The sequence below is a fragment of the Pithys albifrons genome, chromosome 15 (assembly GCF_047495875.1).
Source record: "Pithys albifrons albifrons isolate INPA30051 chromosome 15, PitAlb_v1, whole genome shotgun sequence".
In the NCBI taxonomy this organism is placed as follows: Eukaryota; Metazoa; Chordata; class Aves; order Passeriformes; family Thamnophilidae; genus Pithys; species Pithys albifrons.
The window spans coordinates 18675374-18691696 of NC_092472.1; the positions used below are offsets into that span (position 1 = coordinate 18675374).

At 49.7% G+C, this 16323-nt stretch overlaps 1 protein-coding gene across 7 annotated transcripts in view; it reads right to left on the reverse strand.

Annotated features, from left to right (window-relative positions):
- ACSL6 (acyl-CoA synthetase long chain family member 6) overlaps positions 1–16323 on the reverse strand; it is a 55335-nt gene that overhangs the window by 18629 nt on the left and 20383 nt on the right. For all 7 annotated transcript variants that reach the window (XM_071570628.1, XM_071570623.1, XM_071570624.1 and 4 more), the window contains 9 exons: positions 12494–12714; positions 10790–10904; positions 9910–9974; positions 9390–9491; positions 9166–9265; positions 8324–8502; positions 7741–7773; positions 6554–6605; positions 1708–1781 (listed from right to left, as the gene is read on the reverse strand). In XM_071570628.1, coding sequence (XP_071426729.1) covers positions 1708–1781; positions 6554–6605; positions 7741–7773; positions 8324–8502; positions 9166–9265; positions 9390–9491; positions 9910–9974; positions 10790–10904; positions 12494–12688 — 915 coding nt within the window. In that variant the 5' untranslated portion in view covers positions 12689–12714. The remainder of the gene's footprint in view (positions 1–1707; positions 1782–6553; positions 6606–7740; positions 7774–8323; positions 8503–9165; positions 9266–9389; positions 9492–9909; positions 9975–10789; positions 10905–12493; positions 12715–16323) is intronic.

The window sequence follows — 16323 nt, forward strand, 5'->3', positions numbered from 1 at the left end:
AGTCGACCATCCCTGACCACATGGGTGTTTTCAGCAGCCCCTTTCATACTCCTCTGCCTGTCAGTCTGAATGAAGCCCATTAGGGCCTGCAGGTCTATTGATATGTTATTACAATTTGGCTTCGTGTTTTGCAAGCACAGGAATGCAAAACCTTTAACATCACCAGGGTTTTCACATCCTGCTTTAAGGGCCCAGACAAAATAACTTGGTTTTAAATCAGACAAAAATGATGACATTGCACAGTATTTCACAGTTGGCACAGTTGTCCAGTTAACTGTAAAAACCAAAACAGCTTCTTGGCATTTGAGAACAACCTTTAATAAAGCTCTGGGCTCACCTCAAAATATGCTCAATTTGTAAAAATCACTGAGCTAAGCAAAACTGGCAGAAGAGTATGTAAACAGCAAATCTACAGGGCTTCTCATTTTATTTCATTAACTTATCCTCCTCTCAAGTGCTTTGCACTTTGCCCAATTTCATTACTGTGGCCAGACATTGCCCAAATCGTGGGGATCAGCTCCAGGCACTCACCCTCTGCCTGCAACACTCTGGGGCCTGGAGCTGTCCAATTTACAACCACTCACACCACACTCTGGTCTCAACCTGATACCTCTGAGATTAATCCAGGAGTCCCACTGCCTCAGCAAACACTAAACCTGTTTTTATGGGCCAGTCCTGGAAGAAGCCAAGTTCCCTCAGCTCTGAATTAGCTCTCTTCCAAAATAAACCTTCCTGCCCCTTGAAGCTCAGACCTGACCCCGCCTCAGCTTTCACTTGTGCCTCTGGGACCACGGAGAGCTCGAGGGCTCCCTGCAGCAAAGCCCTGCCCTGGCCTCTCCCCACACTGCACAGTGCTGGAGTCACAGCCCTGCAAGGGCAGCAACACGGGAGCTCAGTGGCATTTCCTACATCACATGTCAGAGTTTCTTTACACCACCAAATCTCAGAAAGTTCAAGGGTTAAGGTGGCAAGACTGCAGTGATTTCAACATCAACAATCTGACCATCCAATGTGCACATCACTACTTTATATAATTGCCCGTTTCCTCCCAAAAATTAGACTATTTATATTTATACACACTCTTAATCCTTACTGTGTTGTGGTGAAGTGATTCTGCTTCCTGTATTGTTTCTAAACAAGAGTTTACACATTGTGTGAAACGTATTAAAAGTCACTTGGCCACTACTTTGCTTTTTGAGAAATATGCATAACAGAAACTGAGATACACTGGAATATCAGTGAAATTAACCATTCTTGTAAAAAAGCATGTATGTTCTTAAATATAAATATATATAAAACACACACCCACTTTGTATGTAGGGAGCTTTCAAATTAATGAGGAATTGTGGGGCACAACAGGACACAAAAGCACAGGTGGGCCCTGAACTCCTCTTCAAGCACCAGTTGGAACTGCACAGGGCTTGTCTGCTCTGCTAATTCTTCAGAACAAGTTGATTAATTGATTTACACAACTCAGCACTGCTTCTCAGCAATTGTGCCCTCCAGAGCCTGGGAGCCACAGCTGGAAAGGGGATTTAATGCCCTCCGGTGCTGGAGGCTCAGCCTTGCTCCCATTCCCAGGTACTTGGCCCTCTGAGCAGGAGAAATTTCAGCTCTGATCTGCAGAATGATTTCCAGCCCGTGCAGGGCCACAGCTTAACCCACACCCTGTGCACATGGCAACGTTCTCCAGCCCAGAGTATTCACCTCCGTGACTTTCAGAAAGCCTGAAAAATCCGCCACCACGTTCCCATGGGTCAGCATAGCACCTTTGGGGTTTCCTGAAAGGGAACAGAGAGACAGGTTAAAAAAGGAGCCACAGGGGGAATTTCAAAGAAAAAAAAATTGTTAAAATATTGTCTTCTTGAAATTTAAAAATTACATAATTTTCATCATCATCATTTCTGTGTCACAACATGCACCAAAAGCACTTACTACAACACTCAAAATGTAAGAAAATGATACTCTAAACACAAATATTTCTATTGGAAACTATAGACAACAGTTTCCTGCAGAAATAGCCCAACTGCAGTGTCTGAGAGTGCTCAGATGGAGTTACTTGATAAGCACAAGCATCAGACCAGGCTGGCTCTTCCAGCCTCTCCAGGGAGGATTTATTTCATCTGGATTTTGATTAAGAATGATCTTGAACACCAAGAAACACCATTTAAAAGGCTTTTGCACTCTTAGCCAGAATTCTAGATAACCTGAACAATGCAGAAAACGTGGTAAAAATGAGGCTGCAAGAAGATCCTATGAGTCTGCAATTAAAGGAAGTCATTAACAGTGTCAGCAGCAGAGGAGAAATGTCTTGGAGCCAGCCCTAAATCCATCGGGGTTCCAGCAAAGCCCCAGAGCTGCTGGCAGGCACCTCCCTACCATCAATATTTGCTTTTTCACCCTCTTTTCTCTTCTCAGCTGACCATGACACCTCTTGCACTTCCTACCTGTCTGGATGCCAAAATCCAGGGTTTGCTAAGCAGCAAACACACAGGCTGGAGCCTCCAGGCACCCAAAGCAGTGGCACAGAGGGCGCTGCACGTCCTCCTGTCACAGCACTGTCCCTTTTCATCACCCTCCAAGGGGTTATTTCTGAAAAGAAGGTGTAGCTCAGCTCGAATAAAGATTACAGGGCCAGCCCCTCTCTCTGGGCAGCATGTTCTTAAGCAGATTGTTTTAATTCTCACACCACTGCCACGCAGCTCCTGCTGCTCCCTGTGGAGGCAGATTGGAGAGTCACCTGTGGGTGCCCCACATGGCCCCAGCACTGTGGGCATGGGCAGCCTGGCAAAGCTCCTACAGCTAAAGTAACAGAATGGTAGGTCAGCCAGAATTGCATCCTGCCTTCCTCAGATTAGGAAGGGGCAGTGGAGCTCTGTGAATTTGTTTCAGCACAGGAAAATATGTTTCATCCTCTCACTTCAGAGCATTTCGCAGGCTGTGTCGCTGGCACGGGCACACACAGCACTGAGCCCTGTGCCCTGCCAGCATCACCAACATCGCTGCTGCTCAGCATCCCAAATAATTGAAGGCAGGCCCAAACAGCAGTAGGAATTGTTGCACACATTTATTGCACTAGAGCAGGCTATTTTTAACATATTTCACTGAAAATCCATATCTGCTGTTCCAAGTGCCTTGAGTAGTTCAGTCCCAAACACCTGCAGAAGAACCAGGGCACAGGAGGCTGGTTTGGTCTTGCTTACAGTTGTCCTCATCCAAAGCTCAGGGGTGAAGGTGGGGCTGAGAGCTCTGCCAGCCACAACTGCTCCTGTCCTCACATGTTGGACCAACAGGCTGGCAGGTTATTTCCACAGCTGGATCCAGACCTCAAGAGAACTCCACAAACCATGTCAGTTGTAAATACACACCAAATCCCAGGAATTGCTTGTGTTGTTCTGGTTGAGTCCAAGCCAAACATGCAGCTCTCTGAGCAGCTGTGCTCCCACAGCACTGCACAGGGTGGGCACTGGTGGAGCGGATGTGCTGAGAACTGGTTTGGAAACTCCCTCCAGCTGTTTCAATGGCAGACCTGGCAGCTGCACCTTGACAAAGCTCTTCAGATTTTTTTGGGAAGCTTTCAAGTGTCCAAGACCAGGTTGGATGGGGCTTGGAGCAACCTGGGCTAGTGGAAGGTGTCCCTGCCCAGGGCAGAGGGTGGACTGAGATGAGCTTTAAGGTCTCTTCCAACTCAAACCATTCTGTGATTCTATGAGAAGATTTCTCAGATCTCAGACTCGTTTCCTTACTCCACCTCTGCCTTTCATGCAGATTCAGTACCTCTGTTTAAGTGCCCAAGCCATGCCTGGAAGCAGCATGAACATCCTGGCTCCTTCCTCTGTATCCCTCCCACTCCAGCTCTGCATCCCAGACAGGCTGTGCTGAACACGGTGCTGGAGCAGAGCAGCAGTGCTGGAGTCAGGAGAGCCTTCACCAGAACCAACCACGCTGCCACAGGGCAGCTGCAGCTTTTTGGGCTGGGGGACTCCTGTAAATTTTGACCTTCCTTAGTAGTTCTGTTTCAAGAGTTAACCCAGCAAAACAGGTGTCCCTTTCTACAAGCCCTTTCCCAGAATTACCACTTGGAGGGAAGAAGGTTGGCAGTGATGCTGCTGCTCTGTTTAAAAAATCAATGCCAGGTCCGTAATGCTTGTCTTGTTTCAATTTCCTCATAAAGACAGACCCAGTGAGTCTCCTGTTCTGGAATGGATGTCCTGTGATCTCATCCATTAATAGCCTGGAAATGCTTGTCAGCTCCTCCTTATCTTGCTGCCAGGCTGGTTTGATAGTTCTCAGAAGCACCAGAAGAACCTTTTCCACGTTGCTAAATGGGTCTTTCAAGTAGCAGCTCCAGCACTACCTTCGTGGTGTGATCCATCAGCATTTTGGGATGGAAGCACTTTCCTCCCCCTGGGAGCTCTGGCAGACAGAACATGCACTGCCAGGCTGGGAGAAAGTGCTGGGAAGGGATTTTTATCCAACTGGTGATGGGTGGATCCCTGAGGGAATGACAGTTGACTTCTCTGCAGTAGCCAGCAGGAAAAATTTTTCCTGATGGTTTGGGAACATCTGTGTGCCTCTGGCCCACTTCCAAGTGCTGATGGTTTCTTGGCACAACCATGAAAATTGGTCTTGTCATCTGAGCTCAGCAACCTCAGACTCCCCCTTGTCCCTGGGGAGGTGCTGGGACATCTGGTCCTATCAAAGAAAAGCAAACATTAAACTCTACTTCTGAGGAATTGTTTCCAATTGTACAATTTCATGTTGCAAATTCTACAGCAGAGGGGTTTTTTCACACTATACAAAAATATTTAGAGCCCTTGAGAATTGCAAAAGCCCTAGAGAAGACATCCTTTGGAAGAAAATCCTAAATCTGGTCACTAAAAATGATGGGCTACTCAGAACTTCAAGCCTTTTACACCAAAAGAAAGACAATGTGGGAAAACAGACCAGAGTGTTGATGCAACCTCTGGAAAAGGCAGAGAGTGACATGCAAAGTCCTGCAGCAGCAGAGCATGGGCTGGTGGGTCACAAAGCATTGATCTGGGAGAGTTCAATTTGAGAGATTTGCAAAATTTGAAATCTCAGGTTTGGATGGAAGAAAGGAGATGAGCTCCCTGGTTGTCCTATTTCTGTAACTTTGGACATGTTTCTAAGAAAAGCACAAGATCAGTAACTGACCCATGACTGCATTTGCAAATAAAAAAGAAAATTAAAAAAACCTTCTCTATGCAGAATTGCTTAGAAATAAAAATTGCTTTAGAAATAAAAATATCAACAAAAACATGACTTGAAAAATAATCACTCTGCACTTGAAAATGCACTCAAACACCCCGTGCCCTGCTGCATCCATGGCACGTTTCCTACAGCTCCCAGCTGTGCCAGGCCACTTTGCACTGCCCCTGGACATGGCTGTGATGTCCATGTCCTCCTGACTTGAGTCATTCCCATTCAGGAATTCCCAGAGCTGGGACACAGCAGAGCCACAGGCTCCTTTCCTCAGTGCTCTGCCCTGGGCACTCTCCAGTGCAGATCTCAAAACTGAGAACAATGTACAAAAATAAAATACCCAAACCCTTTAATACAGCCCAAGTTTGTACTTAGAGCTGATAAAGCAGTTCCCTACCTGGTCTGCAGCACAGTCTTCTCTGGGAGGTGGAAGATGAAGGTGCCCCTTGTGCTCAGGCTGGGCAGCACCAGCAGCTCCCACCATCTTCTGCTGGCCCAATGAGCAGAGGCCACATCGAGGATGCTTTCGGGTGGGACCAAGCATTAGACAATCCTGAGAGCACAGGGCAAGCTCAAGAGCTGCTCCAGCAGTCCCTGGAGCACAGACCTTCCCCACAGGTGAGTGGAAAGGCTGTTCCCCAAGCAGTGATGCCCTCGTGCATCTGCCTGTGCAGCCTTCGGGGAGATGTTACAGGGGTGAGTTCTGAACAGCAGGAAATTCCTGCAAACTGATGAAACCTGGAGAGGGAAGAGAGCACTGCCCCTGCTAAGAACAGGCAGGAAAATGGTGCTGCTCCTCTCCAAGGAAAGGAGGCCAGTGGCACAGGGGTCCCAGTGGCACACGGGTCCCAGTGGCACACAACTATTGGGGGCACACGGGTACCACCAGTGGCAACACCCAAGCAGAGGAGACAGGTGACAAGGACCTTGAAGAGTTTGGGGACATGAGTGTGCTTAGGATACACAGAATGGAAAGCTGTAGAACAACATTTCAGAGTTTTGGGGTTTTTTTCCAAACATTCATAGAAGATAAATACAAATCAACCAAGCGCTTCACAACTACTGTAAAATGGGAAGCAGAAACATGGGCCCATTTCCAGACACCTGGAAAACTGTACTGGCAAAGAGAATTCAAGTGAAAAAGAAATGTGTTATTTTTAATTTGCTATCTGGAGAAATGTATATGCATACATATATTAAATATTTAAAGTACATAGAAGTATCATTGCCATGTCAGTGTAACAGCAAGTTTGCAAGTATTGAGGTGGGATTAATGATTCATTTCATAATCTATTCTAACATTTCAAGATTAAAATGCCTCTTTTACCTGTAGTGCCACTAGTAAAACAGACAATTGATAGATCTTCTGGTCGAGGAGGCTGGAAATACACAAGGAGAATACAAAAATCACATGAATCAAATGCAGAAGGGTCAGTGAGACAGACTGTTGTTGTTGTGCAAACCTAAAGATTAAACTATTTATGTTTTAGCTTTGCCACAAAGTTTTCATTCCTCTCAGCAAATATAAAGACAGTCATATAACATTTTTAACAGGTTTCTTCAGTTGATGCAGACTCTATTCCTCCCTCATGTGTTGCTCCAGCTGCACTAAGGGCATACTTTGGGGTGAGAAGACCATGAGGGAACATTCATCTTGCAGTTAGCATTTTCAAAGACACCATCTAGACCTGTAAGTGTGTCGGAAAACTTGAGATAATTTACTGATTACCAGATAATTCTGAAAAGTCCACAACAGGGGACAGGATTGCAAAGCTGCTGATTGCTCCCATTTCCAGCAGCAGCCCTGTATTCTCAGCACCACCCCATGAGTGTGCTATTTTGGGTCACAAATGACTAAATAAAGAGCTTGAACATCAGAAGCTGCTTTTGAGAGTTTTGCACAAGTAGGAGCAGGCAGTAAAAAATATCAAAGCAATTTTCCAAAAACATCTCAGATAAGTGCTGCTAAGTAGTGATAGAAACCCCAGCAGAAAGCAAAGGGTGCAGAGACATTCCCCTTGTGCCACCTGGGTCAGGTACTGGAATTAGGGTGGCTTGGCAATGGCATTGCATTCCTGTTCCCTGAAGGTGTCCAGCAGGGGGGAGCTGTCTCAGCTGAATGTCCCAGGTGGAGGGAATGAAGCAAATACTGCTCATTCTTCCCTGTGAGGGTGGGCAGGCCCTGGCACAGGGTGTCCAGAGAAGCCTTGGCTGCCCCATCCCTGAAGTGTCCAAGGTCAGGTTGGACGGGGTTTGGAGAAACCTGGGAGAGTGGGAGGTGTCCCTGCCCATGGCAAGGGGTGGGACTTGAGGAGCTTTAAGGTCCCTTCCAAGCCAGGCCGTTCCATGGTTCTATGATCTCCAGTGGATTGTCTCAACAGTCCCTGTGCTCCTCCACAGCTTCCTCCATGGAGAGGGTGCCAGGACCTCCTCCCTCCCCTCTCTTGTCAGTGCAATAAATGTCACACAGTCAGCTGCAGTTGTAAGTGGGAAAAGCAACATGCCAAGACTCACCACAGGCACGTGTCGACTCTCACGGCCACGGTCCTGGAAAAGAATAAAGTAACAAAAGTCATTTCCACTTTAATTTCTGCAGTGTAACCCACTTGCTAATAATCTGCAAACCACCAAGGGAGTGAGAGCTGGAGCAGAAAAATTCGTGGCTGGCACTTAGGTCATCTCTTCTATCCAGACTTGCTTGCTTTAACTGCAAAGCCATCCTTGGATTTCAAGTAGTGCTTGGGTTGGCTGAGCTGGATCCAGGGTGTTTCACACAAGTGTGAGGCTGTAGGCTTACATGTAGGAGGACAGCACCTCAAATAACAACCCTCTTCTGAGGCTTAAATAGCAGCTGACAGTGTATTTGAGGAGAAAGGACTGAAATGTTGGTTCTGTGATGAACAAGGAATAACACCAAGAGGCGACTGCACCAAACACCAGTATGATCAGCCACAAGCTCAGTATTATCAGCCACAAGCTGCTCTTTTGTGCTCTCCAGACACTGAACCTATCACGTGGTTCACAAGTCCACATATATTTTACTGTCTTTTTACAGGAATTACAAAAGGTAGTAAAAGAGGAGCGAGAGCAGACTCACCTCCACCTCCTGCATGGTCTGGATTCGAACCCCGCAGCGCCTCCCTCTCTCCATCAGCTCCTTCTCAAAGGGGTCCATGAGGATGATGGAGCTCAGGCCTGGTGTTTCTTTCCTCTCCACATGGTCGAGGAGTATCCTGGCTTTTTCAGGCTTGTCACAAATGACTGTGGAAATGTCAGCTGGGAAGAAAAGCAGCCAAACAAGCAGTTTGCAGTAAATCTTTTTAATGCAAGACTCTGGCTCATAGCAAAGGCTGCATCACTTCTGGTAGTCACTCCAGGCTACATCAGAAATCCCAGAACCCTCTTGAAAAATTCCTGCAATCTTAGCTAACCTACATCAACACCAAAGCTGTAGCTGCCATCTATGATTATTCTGGGATTTGGTTCAAAATACTAAAATTGCTCCCCACGTGAATAAAAATCAAGGAGGCAAAATATGAAGCAGCACAGGAGTGGGTGGCTGTGGAGCAATTCCCACATCCAGAGCAGCCCTATCCATGGCTATGCATGCCTGGCACGTGGGAGGCACAGCAGAGGCAGCCCTGACCCAGCACAGGGACACACAGCTCCCCAGGAACCTCTCCAAATGACTTCAAGACACTCAATGAGTACAATCACAATGGGAATGTCCAAGGCCAGGTTGGACAGGGCTTGGAATAACCTGGCATAGTGGAAGGTGTCTCTGCCCACGGCAGGGGGTGGGATGAGATGAGCTTTAATGTCCCTTGCAACCCAGACCATTCTAGGATTCTACGATCACTTGTCTTTTATAAGCAGAAAGTGAACCATTCTGAGCAGCAAAACTGATTCCTGAGAAGATGACACCAATTTTGGTTGTACCTGTGTTGACAATGTACCGAATGGCTCCTGGACCTAAGGTGTCATAGAGGGGAACCACCACCATGGAGTAGGTGTAGCAAGCCAGCTCGGAGATGATCCACTGCAGGAGGACATGGAAGCAACAAAGGTGAGAAGGGGCCATAGGATCAGATCTGACACACCTGAGAACAAGCTGACAAGTCAGGAACATTATTAATGCAACATCACGTTGAACTTAAACCCACCTCTGGACGGTTTTGAGCGAAGACCCCAATGAACTGCTTTGTGCATGGCTTGCAGCCCTGCTGCAGGAGGCCTGAACCCAGAGCTTCTGCTCTTTCAGCCACCTGGAATTGGGAGAGGAAAAAATGCATTAAGAAAGAGGAACATAAGTGATACCAAACTAAGAGAAGGCTTGTACAGGGAAGCTCTCAAATTTGCTACCTGAAAGTCTGATTTTTATCTTGTCATGAGCCATCATTAGTTGATTAGCTGTTGGTGTCTGGTTGGCAATGCCCCATGGCTCGAGTATGCCGGTGCCACAGTCAGCAGTGGGCTCGTGGCAGAGAGCCTATAGAACACCTGGCCTATAGAACACCTGGCCTATGGAACACCTGGATGTGCCCAGGTGGGGACACCAGGAACCCTCACATGGTGCATGAACAACCTCCTGGTCTAGCAAGTTATGTTACCAACGGGCACCCCAACACCCCTTCTTCAGTCAGGCAGGGGAGGGGACACATGGGGGTGCCATCCCCAGCTCACCTCCTTGTAGGACAGCCACTGGTAGGGCTGCTTGGGCTTCCTGAACCCCAGGCAGGGGCCGTTCTCTGGAAGACACAAAAAGAGATGATGAGTTACAGGGGCAGTGCCAGGAGTTACCACACTGCCCAGTGCCACGCTGTGGGCATGTGGCAGAGCCCTCCAAGAGCACATCTGCAGCTATGGAGGTTGGCTCTTACTCCTGGGGCAGCGCTCACAGCAAACCCCAACAAATGACACACACAAGTGCAGCTGATGGGAATGGAGCTGCTGGATCTCAAAGAGCTCCAGTCCTCGCCCCTGAGCTCCAGGAGGGACAGGAGCAGTTTGCCCCAAACAGCTTCATTAAAACACACCTCTCCAGAGGTCGTGTGGGCATTAGAGCCTGATGAGGGCTCTCATCCCCAACACCACCTCCCACTGCCTTTTGATTAAAATGCTTCCAAGTGGAAACTGCTATTTTTAGCCCAGCCTGCTCTGGAGGAGGGTAAAACACCCCACAGCACTGTGTGACAGGATGAAAATCTGAAAAGTCTAAATAATTTGCTAACTGTAGCCACCTGCACAGATCCATTGCTCCAGACACCTATGGAGTCATTTCCTTACCCCTGTCCTGTGAGGTGGAATGAGGTTTTTGGTGGTACCAAAAATAATAACCTGACCATGAAATTATTGTGTCCAATGAGGCACAACATCATAAAGAGCAGACACAGAAACAGTTATGATGGAGCAGGGAAGAGTCCTCATGGCTTTTTGGAGTGAGAAATGATGTCTCACAAGTGTTTGAGAGCTCTTTGGCGGTGCCATCGCCCATGGGGTGAGGACACGTGCATTGCCTGGTCCCCACCTCTCCCCCAAGGCCTCCCCACCACCAGGCTCTCACCAGAGATGCTGAATCCCCTCCTGAAGACCTCGTACATGGTCCTGGCATCATCGTAGTAGTGTGTCAGCAGCTGTGGGCTGTCCCCGATCACCGAGCGGCGCGCCCCGGCCAGGCCCTGTGGGACACCAGGGGACACGGGTGTCAGCACTGCCCCAAGGGTGGGTGATGGAAAACCCCCACCACAAACCATCACACTCCCCAATGCTCGTGAGATCTCTGTGGCCACCACCCCACTCCTGCCCCAGAAAGGGATGGGAGAGGAGGGACGTTCCCTCGGCACCCCAGTGAGATGGAGAACCACCTGCCCAGGGAGGAACACCAGACCCAGCTCACTGTCACAGGAGACCCCTGATACTTCCCAAGGGGATTCAAGGAGGAATTATGGATCTGCAAGTAATGGAGTGGGGATGTGCTGGGGTGGGTGACTGCTCTGGACTCCACAGGTCCCCAGGACTGGCACATGGGACAGACCAACACAAAGGACAGACCAAGGCACAGGCCACAGTGCATGGGCTCCACAGGGATGTTTTGGGAGTGGGCAGAGGACACAGCCAGGGTGAGAGTTACCAAACTGGGACTGCACTGGGAGCCAGAAGAAAGTCCAGCTAAAGCCCAAACCACAAGGGAAAACTGCCTTGAAAAATGTAAATTTCTCCCCCTCCTTTTAAGAAGCTGTTGGAAATAAAGACAATAATGTCTTAGAGGGAACATCACAAAAGACTTCAAAAATTCTCATCCCACTTTCAGATATTTAATTAAGTGGAGACAATTTTCAGAAATATTTCTGCTCTTTAAACCAGAGCAGCTTCATTAAACTTTAAAACCTTTGCAGGCATGAAAATTAATAACTCCTCAGTCCCTATGCAGGGATTCAGGTCTGCTTTTTCTTACTATTACAAAGTTTGCAGGACCAAACTCATGTGAAAGGTGCCAGCTGATCTGGTCTTACCAGCTGTTGCCTTTCCGTGGTTTTTCCCATGCAGTAGCAGTGCCTCTAATATTTGGCCATGGATGGTTAAGAAAAGCTAAGACTAAAATGTTACTGAAAATATAAGAGAATAAATTAATGTACTGCGTTCTAGTTTTCCAGTTCTCAGAAAAAGGTGAATTCGGGGGTGAAATAATCCCTGGCACAGCACCTTACATGGCTGATTTCAGGAAGAGGTTGCAGAACCCTCCAAACAAAAGCCCTTCCTGGCAACCTCTGTGGACGTAGACCTGTTGGAGCGAGTCCAGAGGAGGCCATGAAGGTGATTAGAGGGATGGGACACCTCCCCTGTAGGAAAGGCTGAGAAAGCTGGGGCTGTTCATCCTGCAGAAGAGAAGGCTCTGGGAGACTTAACTGAAGAAAGCCTTGAAAGAGCTGGAGATGGACATTTTACAAGGGCACATAGTGACAGAACAAGAGGCAATGGCTTCAAACCAAAAGAAAGTAGGGTTAGATGACATATTGGGAAGAAATTCTTCCCTGTGAGGGTGGGCAGGCCCTGGCACAGGGTGCACAGAGAAGCTGTGGCTGCCCCATCCCTGGAAGTGCCCAAGGAAAGGTTGGATGGAGTTTGGAGTAACCTGGGCTGGTGGAAGGTGTCCTTGTCCATGGCAGGGGGTGGGACTGGGTGAGCTTTAAGGTCCCTTCCAACCCAAACCATTCCATGGCTTCATGATCTCCAGTGGATGGTCTCAACAGCCCCTCCAGTGCCTCACCTCGACCTCCTGGGACTGCATGCGCAGGTCGCAGGGCGGCTGCACCGCGCGGGGCCGGCTGGCAAACCAGTAGGCGACGACGGCGGCGAAGGCGCCGATGCCGACCAGCGCCGTGGCCGGCAGGTTGCGGAAGAACTGGCTGAGGTCATCGAACTCGGGCAGCCGAAGGCTCCGCAGGATCTCCTGAGCCTGCATCTTCTCCGCCAGCGAAACGGCAAACTCTGCAAGAGCCAGAAGGATGGGCTGGGTCAGGCCAGGCTGTGCCATGGACACGGACATGGACAGCACAGGGCTCTGCACAGCTTGGGAAGGGGACGACTCGCTTTCCCTCGCCCCATCACAGACACTGCTCTGCTGAGCCGTGGGCTGCCTGCAACAGCCTTAACTGAGCAACAACAGCACATGGGAAAGAAAGGAGAAAACATCCCCAGCAGGGTGAGCAGGAGCAGACAGGTCACTCCTAAAGGACAACCGAGTACAGGAGGTGATGCAGCTGCAGTTATCTGGAGCAGAGAGATGCTGTGACAAGCTCCAGGATCCAGCTACAACTGCCCCCTTAGGGCTGCCAGGAGCTCACTCTGCCTTCCCTGAGCAGAAAAGGGCTGCATGGTGGCCACGGCCATGACAGAGCACCAGTGCCAGTCACAAGCGCTCAGCTCCCGTGGAGTGGGACAAAGCCAGGTTGCCTGTGTGTGAAGAACACAGTGCAGACACCCCTCAAAACACCACTTTCTTCCTCTATGCCAGTTTCACATTCTCAGCTTCGAGTTCCTTATGATTTACATCAGGGAAAATTATGGGTGAGTCAAGCCATAACAGTTTCATTTCATCATTTAACTGTTTTCTGCAAGAAACAAGATGCCACAGCTGAGTGAGGATAAGGGGGTGATGGGGTATCAGGCTGTGGGCACACCAGCACAGGGTCCCACCCTGCACCCCACAGAGTGCTCCACCACGGGGCAGATGGGTGGCGCTCAGGAAGCAGAAGCACCAGGACATTCCCCAAGGAGAAGAGTAGGGCTGGATGCTCAGCTCCTGGCAGACCATGGGGCTGCTGGGCCCCCCAGCCCCTGAGCTGCTCGGACAGTGTGGAAACAAAAAGCAAAGGGGAAACCTGTTCTTGTTTGTGAGAAGGGCTGTGCAGGCAGGACACAGAGGATGGGACAAGGGTTATAGCAGGGCATGGTGACACTCTGCTGTCTGCAGCTCACTCCCTTCAGCTGCCAGCAGTCTGGTTGTGCTGGGCTCGTGGAGCAGAACCTGCTCCTGGGAAAGCCAAGGGCAAGATGCAGGTCGGGCATCAATCCAGACACCACCACAACAGGTTGCTTTGCTTTTGCCTTTTGCACATACAGAAACAGCCACCAGAGAGGGAGAGCCAGGCAGGTGGCCGCTCCAGGGTGCAAGGTCATGGCTGTCCTCAGGGGACTCCTGTCTGGGTGTTGAGTACACAAGGAGCATTTTAAATAACTCCTGTTTACAGAGATGGTCCAGTATCAACTCCCCACTGGGGAGTCTCCACTATCAGCCAGCCCTGTGAGGGATGAGCCAAGCAGGTGCTGCCCAGGGGGAATCCAAACAGTTAAGGTTTCACACAGCTCTATTTATGACTTTACAGGAGTCAAGGTCTAAAAGAAAAAAGTTTTCCAGCCACAGGAGCCCAGGCAGCCCTTTTCCTCTTGCCCTCTGGTCTTGTTCCAGCTTGTGGAGCTCCCCTGGCAGGGCCAGGACTTCCCACACAATGGCACCACTAACATTAACACAAACCAGCTTTTTTCCTCCTGGGAACAGCGTCTGGGCTGTGCTGTCCTGAAGGTCAGGGCTACCCTCTCACAGCCTTCTCCTGTGTTTTTGCCAAGCCAGTGCTGGGGCTGGTGCAGGCCAGGCAGCAAAGGCGGGGGACACTCCTCGCATGAGGCTCTGGAGGAGGTTTATGAGTTTGTACAAGTAAAAACCCATAACAAACAATTAAGCTCACTCATTGTTGGGCTCTGAAGCAGTGGAGGGCAGCAGCGAGGGGACAGTGACACAGAGCCCTTGTTCCAGGCCATCTCCATCCTGAGGGATGCTGCACCCCAGTGCCAGCCCAGCATCCCACAGCCACCTCTGCTTCCCAAGAGCTCCTGACCCTGCAAACCCCCTGGGACCATGACCAGCCCTGCCAGAATGGTTGAGCTCCTCCAGTGATCACATCCAGACGATGTTACTGGGCAATACCCACCCATGAGGTAACATTCTCCTGAGCTTTGAGCACCTTTTCAGAAATCTAATAGAATACTATGTGGCTGCAATGATTTCAGGGAGAACTGTGAGGATGGTGAGGCACTGGCACAAGTTGCTCAGAGAAGCTGTGGTTTCCCCATTCCTGGAAGTGTTCAAGGAAAGGTTGGACAGGGCTTGGGGCAACCTGGGCTAGTGGAAGGTGTCCCTGCCCATGGCAGGGGGTGGAAAGAGATGAACTTTAAATTTCATTCCAACCCAAACCATTCTGGGATTCTGTGAGCTGAGACAGAGTGCTGATTGCTCCCCTCAGTGTTTCTGCACACCAACCCATGAGAAGCAGCCTGCCAAACACACTTTCACTACAAAGAGTGGGAGAGCTCAGCAAGGGAGCTATTCATTTACCATGAATTGGCTATTTGTGCAAAAGCACTTCAGCAAGTCCCACTTAAGACTGTCTGCTCCCAGAAACAGCCTGTCCCACCAAAGGCAGCCACCCAGTTTGCCACGCTTGCTGGTAACAGTGAAATCTTGGGAATTACTGTCTCAACATCAGCCTGTAAGTGCTGTTTGGTATCCATCTGAGCAGCCAAGCTCAAAGTGGAAAGCTGGGCAGGTGCCTGTGAGAACAGCACTGCCCTGGGGATGCTTGGCCACATCAACGTGCTGCTGCCCTGCCTGGCTGCAGGGAGTGCCTGGGGGAAGCAGGGCTGGACCTTCACATCTCTCCAGCTACAGGGTGTCCTCAGACATCTGGAGCTCACAGCACCATCCAAAGGATCATGAGAGTCAGGGCTGCAATTTCACCTCACGTTCCATTTTTGTGCTACAGAGCTCACCCAATTTGCCCTTTGCAACAGTTAATCCTGATTTTTGCATTCCAAAATGATTCACGATGGGCCCACACCTGATTTGCTCAGAGCAGACAAGCTGTCCTGGGCTGGTGGCCAGGAAAGGGGCCCAGGTGTGTTTGGGAGCACTGTACCTGCAGAACGAGGGCTCAGGGTGCCTGGATCACAGCCCCCTCCTCCTCTAGGTCAAAACAAGCAGGTGAGCACCTCATGGTCACACCCCCTGGGAATACATTTCTCATACGACCAAGAAAACAAATAATAGTACTTTAAACCTGGCAGCAAGGCAGCATCATAACGAGCAGCCACTGCCCTCACCGTGGGCTCAGGGTCACTGGCACGACGGTCTCCACCATTTCCTCCACCTTTATGCCCCATTTCTGCCCCATTTTTGTTGCCTTCAATGGATCCACCTCCCTGCTGCAGTGCATGTTCCCCACAAGCAAACAGCCCTGGGTACAAGGGAGCAGGGCACAGCATCCATCCCTGCACGTGGCACCTGGAAACACGGACATTTCCATTCATTCAAACAGGACCCCACATTAGCACCGGATTTCTCAAGTATTCCCATGACAAAGAAAAGAGAAACAAATATGCAAGGAGGGACAGAAGAAAGTGTTTTGGAGGAAGGAAGAAGTGCTGCGGAGCTGCCAGGAGGAAACAGCCACGGTTAAGAGTTGGGGATTTGGAACCTCCCAGCCTGGGTCGGGGTGAGCAGAGCTCCTGCAGTGGCACTGGGCTCTGAATCACCCACAGTCT